General features: G+C 37.5%; 1 protein-coding gene across 2 annotated transcripts in view; it reads left to right on the top strand.

The window, feature by feature from the left end:
- Positions 1-20,169, top strand: part of tanc1a (tetratricopeptide repeat, ankyrin repeat and coiled-coil containing 1a) — a 125,590-nt gene that overhangs the window by 32,222 nt on the left and 73,199 nt on the right. For both annotated transcript variants that reach the window (XM_016238228.1, XM_016238227.1), the window contains exons 3-4: positions 13,297-13,518; positions 18,892-18,984. In XM_016238228.1, the coding sequence (XP_016093714.1) occupies positions 13,297-13,518; positions 18,892-18,984 (315 nt within the window). The remainder of the gene's footprint in view (positions 1-13,296; positions 13,519-18,891; positions 18,985-20,169) is intronic.

The following is a 20,169-nucleotide window of genomic DNA, read 5'->3' as shown; positions in this document are numbered from 1 at the left end:
TGTGTGTGTGTGTGCGCACATGTTTCTGAAGGTTCTCTTGTGTTATCTCCGCTGCTCTGGTGTCCAGTTTCCCCTTACTCAGCAGGGACTCCTCATGTTATTTAGCAGAGTCAGATTGTTTATAAAGACACACAAGATTATTGTCTGTCCAGCTATTAAAAACACACTTGCAACCAGATTTTAATAGTGAATTTAAATGAAGTAGTTTTAGCTAGCAAATATGCTCAGTTAATGCTTTCTCAATTATTGCAAACCCAAAAATGAAAATTGTGGTATTTTCTCTCCTTTATTCCAAACATGAATGACTTGCTTCCTTTTGTGGAACTTAAAAGGAGTTGATTTGCAGATTGTCCAGGCTGCTCTTTTCTCTACAAGGAAAGTGAACCGGAATGTAAGATGTTAAGCTCTGAAATGGACACAAAATCTCCGTAAAACCGTCCATATGACTTGTGTGTTCTATAGGTATTGTGCAGTCATGCATTACCATTCAAACGTTTGGGGTCGGTAAGATTTTTATGCATATACATTATTCCAGCCTCCAGTGTCACATGAACCTTCAGAAATCATTCTAAGATGCTGATTTAGTGCTCGGGTAACTTTTTTTTTTTCAGGATTTTTGAAATGCATTTATTTGAAATAGAAATCTTTCAGATCATTATAAATGTGTTTGTCACTTTAAATCATATTATTGTGTCCTTTTTTTAATACAATTATTAATTTCAATAACAAAATCAAAAATATTTCTCTCTCCAAAGTCTTGAAATTTTGCCCTCAACTATAATTTTTAATTTCTTGTTTAGGGGGATAATTTAACTTACAGCAAAATTGAAACCTATTGGTAATTTTCCCAGATCTTTAACCATAAAAATAGGCCAGTCAAAATATAATTTACCTTTTTCAAGTTAATTTGAGAAATGTTAGCTAATTAAAAACTGCTACTGGACCATAATACTTGGTAATGATCTTCTCTGAGATTGTATGTTTGAATTCCAGTAACACAAGGCCTAATCTCATTACCAGAAACACAGCTGGCCATACTCTGAGTGAGCTAATCATGGATAACATTCTTTGAAATGCCTAAGAAGTTCCAGCAGTGATCAGTCAGCATGTGCACTAATCTGACAGATATACCACAGGCATGTGCTACAGTGTCTGAGTTCTGGAGTCAGCAACCTTTAGAATTGTGCCATCAGGAAGAGAATCAGGATATAGGAAATGTTGAAAATTTGGAAGCAGAAGATAAAAGTGAGGCTAAATTACAAAAGGATGCCGAGTCATATAACAGTTAAAGTTGCTGTAGGTTAGGGATGATTGATTTTATCTGTCTTATAACTCCAAGATGTTGTCGTCCATCTGTGGTTTTGCATGTTTTGATTAGGGACAAATACACTTGTCAACCATTTTCTTTCTCTTTAAGAGTCTGCATTATATTAGTCATCACCCAATCTGTTCTTGCTGTATACAATACTGTTTAAAAGGTGTGCTTTTTTGTGTTAAATCATGAGTAACGATTTAAGTGAAATGTTTATTTTAATTAGTGCCCTAGAAATACACCAAATTCTTAAATATTTCTTATTTTTGTCATTTCTTTGTTTAATTTTTCCACACACCAAAAAAAAAATTAAAATTTTAAACTTCAGGTTTAAACTTTTTTTTAAATCCTTAATTTTCGACATGGAGACTGAAGACTTAAAAACTACTATTGGTTTGTAAGATCTTTGTTTTTGAAAAGTGTCTTTTGTGCTCACCAAGACATTTATTTGACCGAAATGCAGTAAAAACAGTGTAAAACGTCATTGCAGTTTATAATAAGTGTTTTCTATTGAAATATATTTTAAATTCTCAGCAGCCATTATTCCAGTCTTCAGTGTCACATCAGAGAAATCATCCTAATATGTTAATTTGGTGCTCAAGAAACATTTATGATCAATGTTGAAAACAGCTGCTTCATATATTTGTGGAAACCGTGACAAATGAGTGAAAAGTTCAAAGAACGGCATTTATTTGAAATGGAACTTGTTTCGCTTCTTTCCTCGTTGTCATCCTACGTCTGTCCTTGCCTGTGTTGATTTTTTTTTTTACTTCCTGTTTGTGTGAAGAAGAGTTGGTACCATCTGGGGTTAAGGTCCATCCCTGTCCATGTGTTCTTTTACTTAATTTCCTTCAGAAGTTGAGCAGTCGTCACTTCAGTCATTCGCTTTTTCTGATGGTGTTGCTGAACTCCAGCGTACCTGATTTATGCCACATTCTTATGATGATGCCAAAATGCCAGCATACCTGATTTACTCCACATGTACATTAAGAGTCCATTTACAGCAGCATGAATGTTTTTTTTTTCTGTCTGGTTCGGTCTGTCCACATTTGACTAAATATAGGATTCAGCCAATCCTCCGTCCAGCTTCAAACCCTCATTTCGACTGAATTTATATTATGATAAATATTTGATGTCTGATGAATGGAGTCTCTGGTTGGTATTTTGGTCAGGCCTCAGTGTTATGAATGCAGGGCTGTAATTATATCAGAGCTCTCTGGAGTAGACTGTCATTAGTCAGACTTGATTTGCTGGGCTGTGTTAAGAGGCGACCGACCACAAATCTGCAATAAAAGGGAAGAAAAATTTTTCAAGGGAAGGCACATTTTCCACCCTATGGCCAATGTACATATAGCCTCCATACTGGAGTGAAACCTTACCCTGTGGTCAAGTATCATTTGAATCCTGAAAATCATTTCCTTTTTAAAACAAAAATGCAAACAAAATTGCTACAATTTAATAACATTTTTGTGGTATAATTTATTAGCAAAGCTATGCTTGAAAAACACCTTTAAAAATATTTTAACTTAAGCCCTATTCGCACGGGATTAGTATTATCTGGGGACCTTGTGTGATTTTGAAATTACCCCCCCACATCTGAATTTCAAACACTCCAACGCAGCTCCATTCTTCACGAAAGATGGATAAAAAGGCACACAGCAAACAAAAACCTCGAAAAATGATATGCGACCCGCCAAATGCTGGCTGAATCACAGAGATGCCGATTCGCACGGGACTAATATTATCACAGGACCTGGGTGTTCGGCGAATTATGGTAGGTCATTTTGCGGGGGAATTTTTACTTTACAAATTACAGACATGGCCGATTCGCACGGGATTAAGATCACCGACAACCTCCGCAATTATTACAAATGACTGGAGGTCACCAGGTAATACTAATCCCGTGCGAATAGGGCTAAAGATAGTAAAAGTATGTTTTACAAAAATAGTATTTTTAGACTTTCTGCTTCAAATTTGGTTTAATTCAATTTGTTACTTTTATGGATGTTCATTTTAACCGGTTAACCGACCGTAAGAATTTTGACCGATTAATACAATCAGTTAAATGGTTTAAAAAGTAATTTAATGTCGTCACCGATGTCGAATGTCGACGCGACATGTAGCGTCATTGCGCTTTGGGTGTCCCGTGTTCGAGTCCCGGTTCGCAGACCTTTCCCGATGCCATCCCCCCCTCTCACTTCGCTTCCTGTCTCACTACTATCCTATCAATAAAAGACAAAAATGCCAAAAATAAATCTTTAAAAAGTAATTTAATTATTGTTTTTTTTCAGTAATTCATCTAAATATTTAAAAAGGTTTGCTGCATGGTTAAAATACGCTACGCGTATTTAATAAATGTGTTTTATAGGGGGAAAAACATAAGTCAGGTATAAGTCGCATTTTATTATTTCATTCAGAAATAGGCCTAATGCCAATGCGAAGTGTTTACAAACATTATAATAAACACTGTAAATGTAGCTAGGCTATTTTAGTTTCCCTCACTCCACAACAAATCCTTTCAATTAACAATATTTAGAAAAGAACAAGAGTCAAAAATATAAGAAGCTATTGCAAAACGACAAGCCAAAACGAATTAATTTAGGCTAAAATGAAACTGAAACCAACGTTGGGTCTCTCCTTCCAAACAAAATCAAATGTTTCCATATTCGCAATGTATTTGAATGGCAAATTATTATTTGTTATGTACTTCACTCGTGTTCCAGTATCCACGTAAAACTAAATGTTTTGCATAACATCACGGCGGTACTGTGATAACACTTAACGGCACAGATTTTACTAAATTTTTTACTAATTTTTTTTATTTTTTTTTACTACATAGTTTCCCCCCCCCCCATTTGTTTAACTGACTATTTTATTATGATAATAAACTTGCTGCATTGTCAAGGTAGCAATGCTTAACTGTGTGCGTGCATCCGGCGCAATTACTTGGCGGAATTAATTTTTTCCTTCTAAAACTACTCCTTTTAGTCCTAAAGATAATCGGAATTGTAAAAGGTTTGCCTTTATTTGTGTGCATTCACAATAAAAACAAATCTTTGTACTTTTGTAAACTAATTTTTTTTATTTTTTTTTACTACATAGTTTTCCCCCCCCCCATATGTTTAACTGACTATTTTATTATGATAATAAACTTGCTGCATTGTCAAGGTAGCAATGCTTAACTGTGTGCGTGCATCCGGCGCAATTACTTGGCGGAATTAATTTTTTCCTTCTAAAACTACTCCTTTTAGTCCTAAAGATAATCGGAATTGTAAAAGGTTTGCCTTTATTTGTGTGCATTCACAATAAAAACAAATCTTTGTACTTTTGTAAAATAAGCCTAAAGAAAAGCTTTCTGCTGTCTGTTTCCTTTCGCGCAGCAAAAAATGAACTGAAACTCTGCATACTAGGCTACTTGTTGCATATATATATATATAGCCTAGCTTTATTATGTTTTTCTCCGCTGGCAGAAGTGCTGCAGGTGCGTGATGTGATATGATGACCATGTGAATCCTCATGTTCTGTCATTTGCTGCTTTTTGTGTATGTAAAATTAATCCAGAGGAAACAAATGTTAGTATTTTTAACGGGTCACAGACACTTATCCTTTGTAATTTAATTCAATTCTAATTTAAAACAATCTTGTCGGTTAACGAGCGTCGGTTGTCGGTTAGAAAAAATAACCGAAATGAACATCCCTAGTTACTTTTTAATACAATTTGTTACTTTGCTTCTGCACCAATTTTTTACATTTATGCATTTATATTTATTTATTTTTACTAATAATCTAACGTTAATAAGAGGATCCCTGGAGGAATGATTTATATATTTTTTATTTATATGATTTATATTTTGTTTTATTATTTTTCTTTAAAAGATTTAATTTAATTTTAAGATTTAAATATTTCATTGTGCATGCTCAATTCTCCTTTTTTGATTACTGTTACAGTCCTTTAGAGGTCTAGGGAATTGGTCCGCAACATTTAAAACAAATAAATTCGATGAATGGAGAGGAGAGCAGAAAAACAGCCAGGACGACAGCATATGGCAAAAGGCAGTAGTTTATTCTACAAATGGCAAAAGACAGCAATTTATTCACATAGCTGTCCAGAAAAGCACCAGCAGCACGTGTGCATATTTACAGTGCCAAAAATAAAAAATGGAATACAAACAAACACTAAAGATCCAAACCCACTAACCTATCCTAACCAAATAAAAATGTGAAACAAAAACACGAAAGCTTCGGCGTAGGCGACGCCCTAAATACCCTACACTAGCTAAAACAGTAAAAATACACAAGAGCTCACCCACTAACCGGCACATAGTTGTAAGACATGAAAGTCATACTGAGCAACTTGAGAACGAGAAAATACACAGGAGTGAGGCACAACCAGGGAACGTAACACCCCCGCCCTTAAAAACAAACTATATATGAAAGGGAAAAACGTTCCATCCCTACTTTAAGCTCTAGACAAGGCATCAGCCAATACATTGTCCACACCTTTTTTTGTGTTTGATCTCTAGATGATAATCCTGAATAATCAAAGACCATCGCAGTCAGCGTTGGTTTTGATTACGCATCCGCGACAAGAAAACAAGAGGATTATGATCCGTAAACACAATGATTAGCAAATTGCTAGACTCCAGATATACCTCAAAGTACTGAAGAGCCATTAGCAATGCTAGAGTTTCCTTTTCAATGATCAAGTAATTTAACTGTGTCTTGTTAAACTTTCGTGAAAAATAACAGACCGGGTGATCAATACCATCCTGATCTTCTTGCAAAAGTACAGCCCCTGCACCGACGGCACTGGCGTCCACCTCCAATTTGAAAAATGGGCACAGCCAACACTGGGGCATTACACATCAGTGTCTTCACCGAGTCAAAAGCATGCTGACACTCATCGTTCCACAAAAATGGTCTGGAAATGCTAAGTAGAGATGTCACTGTGGAGAAGTTCTTACAGAAACCACGATAATAGCTAACCATACTCAGAAAATGACGGAGCTCACGTATCGTTTTAGGGACTGGAAAATTGGCAACGGCTGTTACTTTAGCCTCCACCGGACGCACTTGCCCTTGGCCGACACTTTTACCAAGGTACAAGGTAAAAGTAGCCTGCCCAAATTCACATTTGGCTAAATTTAAGCGTTAACGAAGCTTTAGCTAACCGTTCAAACACACTTCGTAGCGAAATAACATGATCTCCCCAGGTATTAGAATACACTACTAAGTCATCCAAATAAGCACTGCAATTTGGAACGTCCACGAGCACAATATTAATGAGACGTTGAAATGTTGCAGGAGCGTTGCGCATCCCGAACGCCATAACGGAATATTGTAAAAAAATTGTCTGGGGTTACAAACGCTGAGATTTCAGACGCGCGAGTTGTCAAAGGCAAAGCCAATATCCCTTAAGCAAGTCGAGTTTGCTGACGTAACAGGCTGACCCAATGTTGTCGACGCAGTCTTCCATATGGGGTAATGGAAAACAGTCTGGTGTAGTAACTGCATTTACCTTACGGTAATCCGTACAAAACCAAGTTGTACCATCACTCTTCGGCACCAGCAGACATGGAGAACTCCAAGGACTGTTACTCGGTTCAGCAAGCCCGTTTTCAAGAAGATAATCCACCTCAGCCTTCATGACCGCTCTCTTCGTAGCATTCACACGATAGGTATGTTGTTTAATCGGGACAGCATCACTTACATTAATATCATGGTGTAACACTGTAGTGCGAGAAGGAACAAAAAAGACAGAGAAAATCATCAATCAGCTGCTTAACATCACATTTTTGCTGTTCAGTTAGATGAGATCCACATGAATCTAAATGACCCAACATTTCAGAATATCTGAGCTTCGACATACTTCTCAACAGTGTGCAAAGCTCTAACCCCTCATCCTCAACATCCCGAGTAGCACTTGCATCACTACAGGCTACTGCCACAAGAACAGGTTCAGGTGCATGCCTCTCACCCCCTCCAACCACGACTCCTTCCAGGTCCTCTCTAGAATGAAACGCTTTGAGCATGTTAACATGACACACACAAGACTTTCTTTTTCGGTCAGGAGTCTCAATTACATAATCAACATCAGAAAATGTCCTCAACACTTGATAGGGCCCAGAGAAACGTGCTGACAAAGCAGAACCTACAACTGGTAACAACACCAGCACCTGATCACCTACACGAAAACTACGCTGTACGGATTTGTGATCATAGCGTTGTTTCATTTTCTTTTGTGCAGTGACCAGCGATTAGTTTGCCAAAGACCACACTTTATGCAGTCGATCGCAGAATCTACTACCATACTCCAGCACATTCATTTTGGGGGTGGAATCAAAACTTAAAATTTTCTCTTTTTCTCTTTCAACGGCCCCCTTACTGTATGCCCAAACACCAACTCCGCAGGACTAAACCCCAGACTCTCTTGTTTCGCCTATCGGGCAGCAAATAGAACTAAAGGTATTCCCTCATCCCACTGCCTGTATCTAAACAGTACTTTCTTAGGATCGCTTTTAAGGTCTGATGAAATCGTTCCAGTGCGCCTTGACTCTCTGGATGGTATGGTCTGGCAACCTGATGGGAAATGTTTAATGTCGACAATACATGTGTGAAGATTTTAGAAAGAAAATTCATGCCCTGATCAGTCTGTACTACCTTAGGCAGCCCGAACATAGAAAAGAATTTCACCAGTGCCCGAATAATAATAGGCGCCTTGATTTTCCTTTTTATGGAATAGCTTCAGGGAAATGCGTAGCGCCACACATGATTGTCAGCAAAAATGGATTCCCTAATTTTGTTCTGGGCAACGGACCCACACAATCTACAATTGCATGTTCAAAAACGGTTCCCCCATAGGTGGAATAGGAATAAGTGGAGTGGGAGGAATCACCTGGTTTGGCTTTCCAGTCATCTGACATGTGGAGCAAGTACGACAAAAGTTAGCAACATCTGTTTTAAGACATGGCCAAAAAAGGTCTCAAAATTCCATTGAAAGTCTTTCTAACTCCAGTATGTCCTGACAGATCATGGTCGTGAGCTAACAATAAGACTTGCTGTCTTTAACAGGAAGGAATAACGATCTGATAAACCACATTCCACTCAGTGTTATCTGCCATGTCTGCACACCACTTACGCATCAAAAGTCCGTTCTCAACAAAATATGCACATTTTCGTTTCCGTGCCTCCTCTAAAAAAAAAAACCACTACCGAAAAACAATTTTGCGAAGTCCCATCATTTTGTTGGGCAGAGATCATTTTGGGAGACAAAAGTAGAAACCAAATCATAGGCATCCTTTTTGCGAGCCTGAGCCCACGTAACTGTGCATGCAGGGAAAATTCCTGTATTTCATTCTGTTAACCCTGGTTGATCAGACAGCACAGGCCTGTCAAGCATCTCTAACACAGGGAAAACTTTTCCGCCAGCTAAGTCATTCCCCAAAAGGAAATCTACCCCTTTGACAGGCAGTTCTTCACATACACTGACCTGCACCAATCATGTACACAACTCCGATTGCAGGTATATCTTGTGCAATGGAACTTTAACAAGGCCCATCTCAATTCCCTGCACAAGGACATTACTGCCAGAATAAGTCTGCTCTGAAAACGGCAGTACACCTGCCACTACGAAGGATTGGCTTGTGCTTGTATCATGCAGCATTCTAACCTTAACTTGTCTAGCATGATTATCTGACATTGAAATCAACCCTTCAAAAATAGAAGGATCATAACTGGCCTCCGGGTTTTCACTAACCCCAACCTCCATAGCCGGGACTCTTTTCACAAACCCAACACTTTTCTGTGTGAAGCTTGAGACAAGGATGTCACTTTTTGTTCATTCAAATCAACAATACGCTCTGGCACACAATTGGAGTTCTTCTAAAAGAATTAATTCACGCAATGCCCCAAAATCCACTGCTTTACTGGACATCAACCACTTATCGAATAAAATGCCCTTCTCTCTTGCAAACTCGACAAACGTTTGATTTGAGGTCTTTTTATGTTTCCTATATCGTTGCCGGTAAGCTTCAGGCACAAGTTCGTATGCGCGCAAAATTGCAGCTTTCACCGCATCATTCAGACTATACTCTAAGGACAAACTTGCACAAACGTCTTGAGCTTTACCGGTTAATTTGCATTGTAACAACAACGGCCAGATTTCCTTGGACAAATTTAATGCGGACGCTGTACATTCAAATACACCAAAATAAGAATCTATTTCAGATTCCCGAAATTGTGGAACAAGATAAATGTGCTTACTTGCATCAAAGGTTTTTTCTGGTGGTTTAACTTCAGTCGAAGGATCAGCGATTTTTTTTCCCCGTTGTCACTACCGGAGCAGGCAAAACTTTTGCAGTATTAAGGGACCGTTCACGCAGCTTAATCTCCTTCTCTGCCGCAATTTCCAGCCTGCGAATCTCGAGCCTTAAATTAATCTCCGCTTGACGTTCCTCCGCCCGTGCACAGGCTTCGATTTGCACTCGTGCCAATCAAGTTTTAAGCCTCGCATCGCCTCCGGACTCCACAGAAGCCGGAGAAAAAGGTTCGAAGGGCGGCAGAGAAGCCTTGGCTTCGGAATCCTCCACTTCGGCCCCTCCACTCTGCTCCTCCTCACCAGCTGATGGGCGAGTGTCTGAACTGAGTGAATCCTCCTCTCTTGCTGAATGTAGCATCACAATCCTTAATTCCACCAACCTTTGTAAAACATCACTTTTAATTTAGCTTTTTAATTGTTGCTTTGAAACCGCAATTTGATAATGTGCAGCGATACGCAATAAATCATCCTTGCGACATTTATCAATTTGTTCAACTGAAGGTGCATTAAGAAAGGTTTCCAAATCGAGATCAGCCATCGTGACTTCTCAAACGCTGCCCAGCATGATTGACCAACCACTTGCTCAAACAGTTTCATTCCTTTTACAAGAAAGTCACTTACTGCTTAAAATCATTCTGCCATCCTCCCCAACATCAGATAGTCAAATAACTACTTCTGGTGGGTAAAAAGATCCCAAACGAGCCCCCACTAAATATTACGGTCCTTTCGAGGTCTAGGGAATTGGTCCGCAACATTTAAAACAAATAAATTCTATGAATGGAGAGGAGAGCAGAAAAACAGCCAGGACGACAGCATATGGCAAAAGGCAGTAATTTATTCTACAAATGGCAAATGACAGCAATTTATTCACGTAGCTGTCCAGAAACGCACAAGCAACACGTGTGCATATTTACAGTGCCAAAAATAAAAAGTGGGATACAAACGAACAAACAAAAAAAGGGAGAGAAATGATAGTGGCGCCTAAATCAAAACAAACCAAACAATGCTACACTAAAACGCCCAAACCCACTAACCTATCCTAACCAAATAAAAATGTTAAACAAAAACACGAAAGCTTCGGCGTAGGCCCTACACTAGCTAAAACAGAAAAAATACACAAGAGCTCACCCACTGACCGGCACATAGTTGTAAGACATGAAAGTCATACTGAGCAACTTGAGAAAGAGAAAATACACAGGAGTGAGGCACAACTCAAACAAATCAAAAACATACATCCTGATGCCCAGGAACTCGCACAGGTTCTCCTCTCAGAGCACAGCCAAAAAGTCTCGTTACACACCCCAACAGCGCTCACTGCGCTGCCCTCGCCTCCCAGGCCGAGCACACCGGAAGCTTTTAAAGCCACGGGCCGTCAGCTGATTCGTCGCAGTATGGAACACCCTAATAATGATTGGCGGCGAATCGTCCACTCAGCGGAAACCTAGGAGCTGGGGAAAAAGGAAAAAAGAAACAAGGGAAAACAAAAGCAAAAACAACAACAAACTCCCAGGGAACATAACAATTACTATTACTTTAAGTTACTATTAAAATTAATCTTCAAATCTTAGAATGAACATCCATCTTATACTGTACATCGTAATCAAGTGATATCTAGATTTACTTTGTAAAACATTTTTTTTTTTTGTAAAAGTATTAGGTTTTGTGCAGCTATTAGTTTTTGTTTGTTTGTTTTTAGCCACAACATAAAAATAGTTATCAAATGTTTTCGACAGCCTTGGACAACTAAGCCGTGCCAAAGTCTTTAAGAATGGTGCAGTCACGGACAGGTAAGTAATATGATTATTGTGGAAACTGACTAGTTGAACAGAAGTAGCATATTGATTTTATGTATATTCTGTTCATTCATTTAAAAAACAATGCAAGTTTTCAGTAAAGCTGTGAATTAGTGTCAGCCTGTTTATTTATATATTTTTTTTCGTTTCATTTACGCACAGAGTAGTTTTATATTTTGGTCTTTTTAAAGGGATCATATGATGCGATTTCAAGTTTTCCTTTCTCTTTGGAGTGTTACAAACTGTTCGTGAATGGATAAGATCCCTAAAGTTGCAAAGACTAAAGTCTCAAACCCAAAGAGATATTCTTAATAAAAGTTAAGACTCGTCCACGCCCTCCTAAAACGCCTCGTTTAAACACGCCCCCACATGTCTACGTCACTGTGTGGGAAGATTTGCATAACACCGCCCAAATGTTCACGCAAAGAAAGGTGTAATTTTGATTCTCGCTATAGTATTGTTGTTGCCACCGCCATGTTGTGGAGATGCTGTGTTTCGTTGTGAAAGCGAAACTACTTTGTTCGGCCTTCCAAAAGAGGACACAACTACAAATCAGTGGTTAAGTTGTATTTACAACACCGTTCCAGAACAGTTCAACGCAAATATTCAGATGTGAGCAACGCATTTTACGGAGGACTGTTTCCTGGTAGAGTAGCCTACAATGCCGGTGTTCTGACAAATAATGATGACTCGCAGCCTGTAAGTATGCTTTCATATTTAAAGGATTTGCCACTGATGATTCAAACGCGAGTTTTGAGCAGTGTAGAGTAGCACTTGTTGTTTGTCGTTTCTCCGATCACAAATGCAGACATGGTTTTATGTTTACGCGGCACAACGCAATGCGTAAAAAGACCGTATAAGTCATTATAATCAGTAATTATGTCCCCACTGGATGCAACAAATGCCTTGTTTATAATGGGTTTTATTGGTTTTGTCTCGTCGCCGGGACACGGCATCACAGTATGGTAAGAGGCGTAACATTTCCGTCACACGCTTGAGGTATTCGGCCGATCACAATGCACTGGATAGCTGGCCAATCAGAGCACACCTTGCTTTTCAGAACGATGAGCTTTGTAAAAATCGATGCGTTTCAGAAAGGCGGGGAATAGAGGAGAAACAATAATGTACAGTATGTGGAAATGAATGTGTTTTTTTTTTTTTACCTTAAACCGCATAAACACATTTCATTACACCAAATACACAAAATAATGTTCTTTTTTTAGCAACGTCATATGACCCCTTTAATCAGTCTTTCTCCAAAATGACCACAGGGATGTCCTCTACATAATATGGCGGGTTGTCCGGTGAAAATCTGCATTCTGTTGGCTTTTTGTTTAAAACCAGCTTCGTTTTGGCAGTAAAGATCAGCAGTAAACCCTGTTGCGGTGAGAGGAACTTTAGGCCTTGTATGTTTGGTTTGGAATGTTAAAAGAACTTAATTCTCAGCTTTCTTCAAAAGGGCTTATTATAGGAGGAGAAAGATGTATAATATTACTGTTGGTCATGAGACAGCCTTAGTAGTTTGTCTGTATGTTTTTATAGTGGTTATGAAGGCTTGGATACAGAAAGACATTGGTAATGATACCTAGCTAATTGGATTTCTGACGTCCAACTGGAAAGCATACAGACTTTTTTTTTTTTTCACTTCTCAATGAATCGAATTTAAGACTCAAACCATTCTAAATGTTCAGTGTTTGTTATTGTGGCTGTATAAGTGACTCATGTTGAATGGATCACTGACACAGGATTCTGAACTTTCATGTTCGGCTTGGTTTAAAAAGTGCAAAATTATTTGCATGAAGATATAATTCTAATCAAGTGTCCAAAACAAATATATATTCTTTTTTTTTCTTGTCTTTCTTATTTTTGCTTAGGAAGTCAATCCCTCAGCCCCAGTTTCCATCACAGAGTTCAGGAAGAGGAGATTGTGGGTGTTCAGAATCATGGGAGTGGGCCGCTGCCAGTACAGCCGTACCCTGCAGAGGAGATGCTGAGGCCGAGTTTTACCAGAGGAGTGTCCGTCTCCCTCCCTTCCTCCCCCCTGCTCCTTCCCCGCCAACCCTATCTTTCTCCAGTCCGGTCCAACAAGTCACCAGGTACATAACAGTCACTTTTTAAATGTACTTACTAGGAGTGTGCGATATTGACAGTTTGAATAAATGACTCAACTCATTAATACGTTGATACTTTTAATACATTAATACTCAGCTGATTAATACACATCATTGATTGCAAATTATTGCAAAGATACTATTTAAACTGAACTGAGCTGGATGATGACATCACTGAATTCAATGATGAACTGCCTTTGACTGAAAAATGAGTGTTTACTATTGTCATTTTGCATTATTGACTATTTTCCTAATTAATGCTGTTCAGTTGCTTTGACACAATCTGTATTGTTAAAAGTGCTATATAAATGTGACTTGACTTGACATTGTGATATTATCATAAAATATGCAATATTATCCTTGACTTATCATAGACTATGCATTTTTTTAGAATATGCATTTTTCTTGTATCATTCAAGTAATTTCAGGTTTCACATTACATACACTACACATCAATTCAGAGCTGATGAAAAATGCATTTTTACAATGTGAGAACATTAAAGAAAAAAGTAAGTATATATTTACAATAATAGAAAAAGGGATAGAAAATGTTTTACATTTTAATCCTAGTCAGTTGGAATAGTGATTTAATATCTATCCTAATGGGTACGTCTGGCACTTTGGGTACTATCCAAATGGTATTTCTGGTACAAGTAGTATGCTGTATATCATATACAATAGACACAGTCAAGTTTACAGTGCTATGGCTTGTCCTCTTTAAGAAGTTCTGCAGCTGTGATTTATGTAATGCACAAACTGTGCCATCTATTGGTGCCGACTTCACAGTGTAGGCCAATGTTTTTCAAATTTTTTGACTCAAAAGCCCTTTAACATTCAAAGGCCCCACTTTATATTTCCTACTGTAAATCTGCTGCTTGTTTTCGAAATTCTATTAGAAGAAACTGAGAGTGTCACTGTATTATATGTATTTAATATAAAAAAATGATTTTATGTGTGTGTTTTTTTTTTAATAATTTTAATTAAGTTAGATTAAATATAAAAGTCATCCAGTGGCCCACCTGCCTCAGCAATTCTCAACTGATATTTCACAGGCCTGTTCTGGTCTTGAACAGCAAAAAAGAAAAAGCCAAATGAAAATATTCAAAAATGTATTATAACTGTATAATTATGCATAGTATGACAGCAAAATGATATATATACATTTGCTTTTAAAAGACAATAAAAACATTAAAAGGTATGTAATAAAACGCTGCACTATTTAGAGCAAATTAGTAAATACAAATGTACTGTGCAGTGAATTAGTGGCCCAGATTTTTTTTTTTTTTTTTTACACACAAATATTTACATATAAATAGTAATAGATTTAAGTACATATTTGATCACTTTTGTACAATAAATAATGTTTCTGTGATTCTCAATATCAAATAGGAGTCCCGAAGCAAACCATTTAAGATCCACTGGTTTGTGTGACCACCGGTATCACTAATGTGTGTACTTATGGACAGCAAGGGCTGAGGGCAATATTTGGGACAGGGTCAAAGAGTCATTTACCTGCTGTGTGAAGATCAGTTGCATAAACTGCTTACAATAGTCTTCTAATTTAAATTTAAGTAGTCATCTGATTTTTTTTCTTTTAGGCTAATCACTTTTATTAACAATTATTGGTTGATTGATTGACTGATTGATTGTCAGATATATTGCTCTAATTCAAAAAGTAAGACTAATTACCCCTTGACTAACTACTAGTTGGCCAGACTAGTTTATAAGACAGTTGCTGTGTTTATGAAACTAGCCTCTAGGAAGAAATCCCATTATGAAACAAAATTCAGGGGTCAAAGTGTAGGTTCAGTTGATTTGTCAGACTTTAGGATGAGTGTAGGTCAAGGTGAACTTGAGTGGGTTCATACATTGACATGTTTCTGATGTAAAATCTTGCTTTAGATTATTTGAGAACTGATGAATGAAACTGTATCATATATACTGTGTAAAATGCATTACGTTATCATTGTGGTAGTGGTTGCTCTGTGCTGATTCACACTGCTAGCTGAGCTGAGAGCTGCCAATCACATGGCAAGAGAAACACTTGGCAGGAGCTCACTCAGTATTCTGGCAATGTTTGGCGATTGTTCTTCCCACAGTCTTGCACCTCAGGTTGTGTGATCATACCCACGTCAGCCCTATGTGCTGCTGAATCAAAGCTGTCCTTAATTAGAATGCTTTGCAGAACACATTTGGAAAAAAAGAAAAACTGAGAAATGCAACGCATTACCATTAATCAACTTGATTAAGAGTAGAATTAGATTATTTTTGTTAGATCATTTCCATTGTAATATTTAAGTAGCAATTAACAACATTCACATTCTTGTTTCATAATATTTTGTTTTATTATCTGTCATTACATTTCCCAAAAGCATCTATTTCTCTCCTGCTGTAAGCATTTCCCATATTAAGTAATGCTAATAGAAGCATTTCTGTGCCTGCAATGCTGTGTGTGTTCATGTAGGTGGCAGTACACACCACATTTCATCTAAGTTAACATGACCCTAAAATTTGCTTTCTTAGTCTTGTTCTACACAATTCATTCACATTATTCCAAAGGAAAAAAAGTAAAAAAAAAAAATTTCAAAATGAGTTTTGAATTATGTCATTCGTATATTTAAGTCAGTGTCGCATGTTTTTCTCTGTAAATACTGTTGCACTTGGAGACTACTATGCGACCGCTGTGTCAGGTTGATTTTAAAGCCCATCACAGACCAAACCTTTTTAGTTACTTTGTAGCAAACACTTTTCATCCAAAGCATTGTACTGAAAGTTACGTGTAATTACATGACAGTCCCTATCAGGCAACCTGTTGTTAACTACCAAACTCCAGGATGTAGTAGTGATAGAGTTGTGACCGCGCTAATAGTCCAGAGTCAAACCTACATTGATTTGTTCCTACAGCCCTAATCTCTCAGATCCTTCGCTATTGTTTTCCTTCAAACAATCATTAACTGTGTAATGTAATATTACCAGAGGTTCAAGAAGAGTCTGAAAAGTCGAGGTGACACATTGCCCAAACAAAGTCCAAACTAATTTTTGGAAGTGCATCTGTTTTTTCATCATTTCACGTTGGCTGCCTACTTTTAGTTTTTTGGCTGATCAAAACAAAGCTCTTAAAGGGGCCATATGACGTTGCTAAAAAAGAACATTATTTTGTGTATTTGGTGTAATGAAATGTGTTTATGCAGTTTAAGGTTCAAAAGACATTATTTTCCACATACTGTACATTATTGTTGCTCCTCTATGCCCCGCCTTTCTGAAACACGTAGATTTTTACAAAGCTCATCGGTCTGAAAAGTGAGGTTTGCTCTGATTGGCCAGCTATCCAGTGCATTGTGATTGGCCGAATATCTCAAGCGTGTGATGGAAAAATTATGCCCCTTACCATACTGTGATGCCGTGTCCCGGCGCGACGAGACAAAACCAGTAAAACCCATTATAAATGAGGCATTTGTTGCATCCAGTGGGGACATAATTACTGATTATAATGACTTATACAGTCTTTTTACGTGTTGCGTTGCATCGCGCCACGTAAACATAAAACCATGTCTGTATATGTGATCGGAGAAATCAGTGGCAAATCTTTAAATATGAAAATGTACTTACAGGCTGTAAATCAGCATTATTTGTCAGAACACCGGTAGGCTTGTAGGCTACTCTCCCAGGAAACAGTCCTCGTCCTCCTGTAAAATGTGTTGCACACATCTGAATATTTGGTTTGAACTGTTCTGGAACAGTGTTGTAAATACAACTTAACCACTGATTTCTAGTTGTGTCCTCTTTTGGAAGACCAAACCAAGTAGTTTCGCTTTCACATCGAAACACAGTGTCTCCATGACATGGCGGCACCGGCAACAATACTACAGTGAGAATCAAAGTTACGCCTTCTTTCATTGTGTGAACATTTGGGCGGTGTTATGCAAATCTTCCCACACAGTGACATAGACATGTGGGGGCGTGTTTAAACGAGGCATTTTAGGAGGGAGTGGATGAGTCTTAACTTTTATAAAGAGTATCTGTTTGGGTTTGAGACTTTAGTCTTTGCAACTTTAGGGATCTTATCTATTCACGAACAGCTTGTAACACTCCAAAAAGAAAAGAAAACTTGAAATCGCATCATATGACCCCTTTAAAATATAATGATTTTTTTTCCAGACAAGTGGGTAGGTATGAACTTAATTTCTGAAAGTGGGAAAGACGTGTTGCTACAGCCCCGAATATTACTTCCAAATCTGTGCGCCAGTAGAGATGTCTGTCTTTATTCTCATTTCAGGCTTCTTTCTGATGTTTGAGGCTTTGTATGAGGAACTGCTGTGAAGTTAAATGGAACAAATGTTGCAGAAGAGTCAGGGCTGTGAATGAGCTGATTCAGCTTGTGGCTTGTGTGCTGAAGTAACCCTGAGACTGTGTTTTCAGTTTTATTTGATTGTTTTATATATAATTTGGTCTAGTATTATAGACCAAATAATAAATTATTATTATAGATTGGGGTCAGAAGAAACTAATACTTTTTTTTCAGCATGGATGCATTAAAATGATCAAAAACATCCAAATAAAAATATCAATTTCAAATAAATGCTGTTTTAAAATTTCTATTCATGTAATGTATTAAATACATCAAGGTTTCCACAAAAAGTAATGAACTGTTTTAAACACTAATGATAAAAAAAAAATTATTGAGCTCCAAATTAGACTGATATTTGAAGTATTATGTGAGACTGGAGTAATGAATGCTGAAAATTCAGCTTAGTCATCACAGGAATATATTACACTTTTAAATAACTGTTTTGTAATTGAATATATTTTAAACTGCAATACTAATTTACAATATTGCCCTTTTTACTGCATTTTTGATCAAATAAATGCAGCCTTGGTGAGCATAAGAGACTTCTTTCAAAAACACTGAAAAATCTTACCAACATCAAAACTTTTAAATGTTAAGTTATTTATTGTCTATTTCTCTACTCTAAGTACTTTTATGCTTTGGCAAAATTGTATATGTTGACAATCATGCCAGTAAAGCTTGAATCTGACTCAGCAGACACAGGAGGAACTGCTCAGGGAGATTAAAATCATTACAGACGACTAATTTATACTGGAATCTCTCTGGGAGTACAGGACAGCCGATCACAACTGTTACACACACACACACACACACACACACACACACAAGCAGATCCACATGCAGCTCTGCCCAGAGATTCAGATTGCCAGCTTCAAAATCCCATCTGGAAAGACTTAACTGTCTCTGTGTGTGTGTGTATGTGCGTCTCTCTCACTCTTTCTCCTCCCTCCCTCTCTCTCTCTCTCTCTCTCTCTGCTCCGGTCTTTCTCTCGTTTTCGCTCTGTCTGCAGGTTCAATCAGGACACCTAAATATGTGGAGAATCCTTGCGTTTCTGGAGATCCTGTCACCTGTGCTCTGAAGAACAGGAAGAAGAGCAATACTGGTGAGTGTGTGTGTGTGTGTGTGTGTGTGTGTGTGTGTGTGTGTGTGTGTGTGTGTGGACCAGTCGGTCTGTTATGAAATGTGTTCTTTTTATGAATGTTTGCATTTGTCTCATTGATTTTTATCTGTGGGTCAGGTTTTGTTACGTTGTGGGTACCATATATCCTTACTAAAGAGATAACCAGACATAACCTACATTTTATGAATAAATAAATATTAAATGCTTCCTCAATATAAAAACCATAGAAGTCGATGGAAAGTCCCCACAGTCTTTGAGTGAAATTTGCCCTTGTCGTAAGCTGAGGGATGGTGTTTTTAAGATGTGGGGAGTTGAATTTACAGCTGAGAGTTCAGTAAATCCAGCAGTCCATTAAACCACATTCCTCCCTCCCTCTTTTTTACTTCGTAAACTTCTGTCTTCTTGCGCCAATCTTTTCTCCTACTTGCAATTCATTTTCTCTGTAGAATGCTGATCTGTGCTTGTATGTGTTGGTGCGCTCACGCTCAGAGTGAATTACTCAATCTGTAATTTTTGGTGATGTGATGCTGTGTGAGCCACTTAGGATGGCAGATTTCAGCTCTGCATTGTAAAATTTAATTGGAATATGTGTGAAATCTGGAGGTTTACAGGTGGGCACGCAAAGAAAAAGTCACAAAATGCTCCTGTTAGATGTATTCGCACATCAAATTGAATTCCAAATGTTTGAGACTACTAGTGAACATGTTTTTTTTCATTTTGTTTTTTCCCCCTAAAAGGCTATTTATATATGATCAAAAATGTAATGGTAATATTGTTAAATATTTTTACATTTTAAAATAACATTTTTCTATTTTAATATTTTTTACAATGTAACTTATTCCTGCGATGGCAAAGCTGAATTTTCAGCAGTCTTCAGTGTCACAAGATCCTTCAGAAATATTTCCAATATGCTGATTTGATGCTGAAGAAGCATGTTTTATTATCAATGTTGAAAACAGTAATGTTGCATAATATTTTTGTGGAAACCATGATAGCATGGTTCAGCACTTCAGAAGAATTTGAAATACTTTTTTTTTTGTATCAAACTTTGAGTTCTTTCTTAATAAAATAATGAATTTGACTGGCAGTTTACATAACTTTTTATATATATATATATATATATATATATATATATATATATATATAAATATAATATATATATATGTA

This window comes from Sinocyclocheilus grahami, unplaced genomic scaffold (assembly GCF_001515645.1).
Source record: "Sinocyclocheilus grahami isolate Dianchi unplaced genomic scaffold, SAMN03320097.WGS_v1.1 scaffold534.1, whole genome shotgun sequence".
Taxonomy (NCBI): domain Eukaryota; kingdom Metazoa; phylum Chordata; class Actinopteri; order Cypriniformes; family Cyprinidae; genus Sinocyclocheilus; species Sinocyclocheilus grahami.
This window is presented reverse-complemented; position numbering and strand designations above follow the sequence as displayed.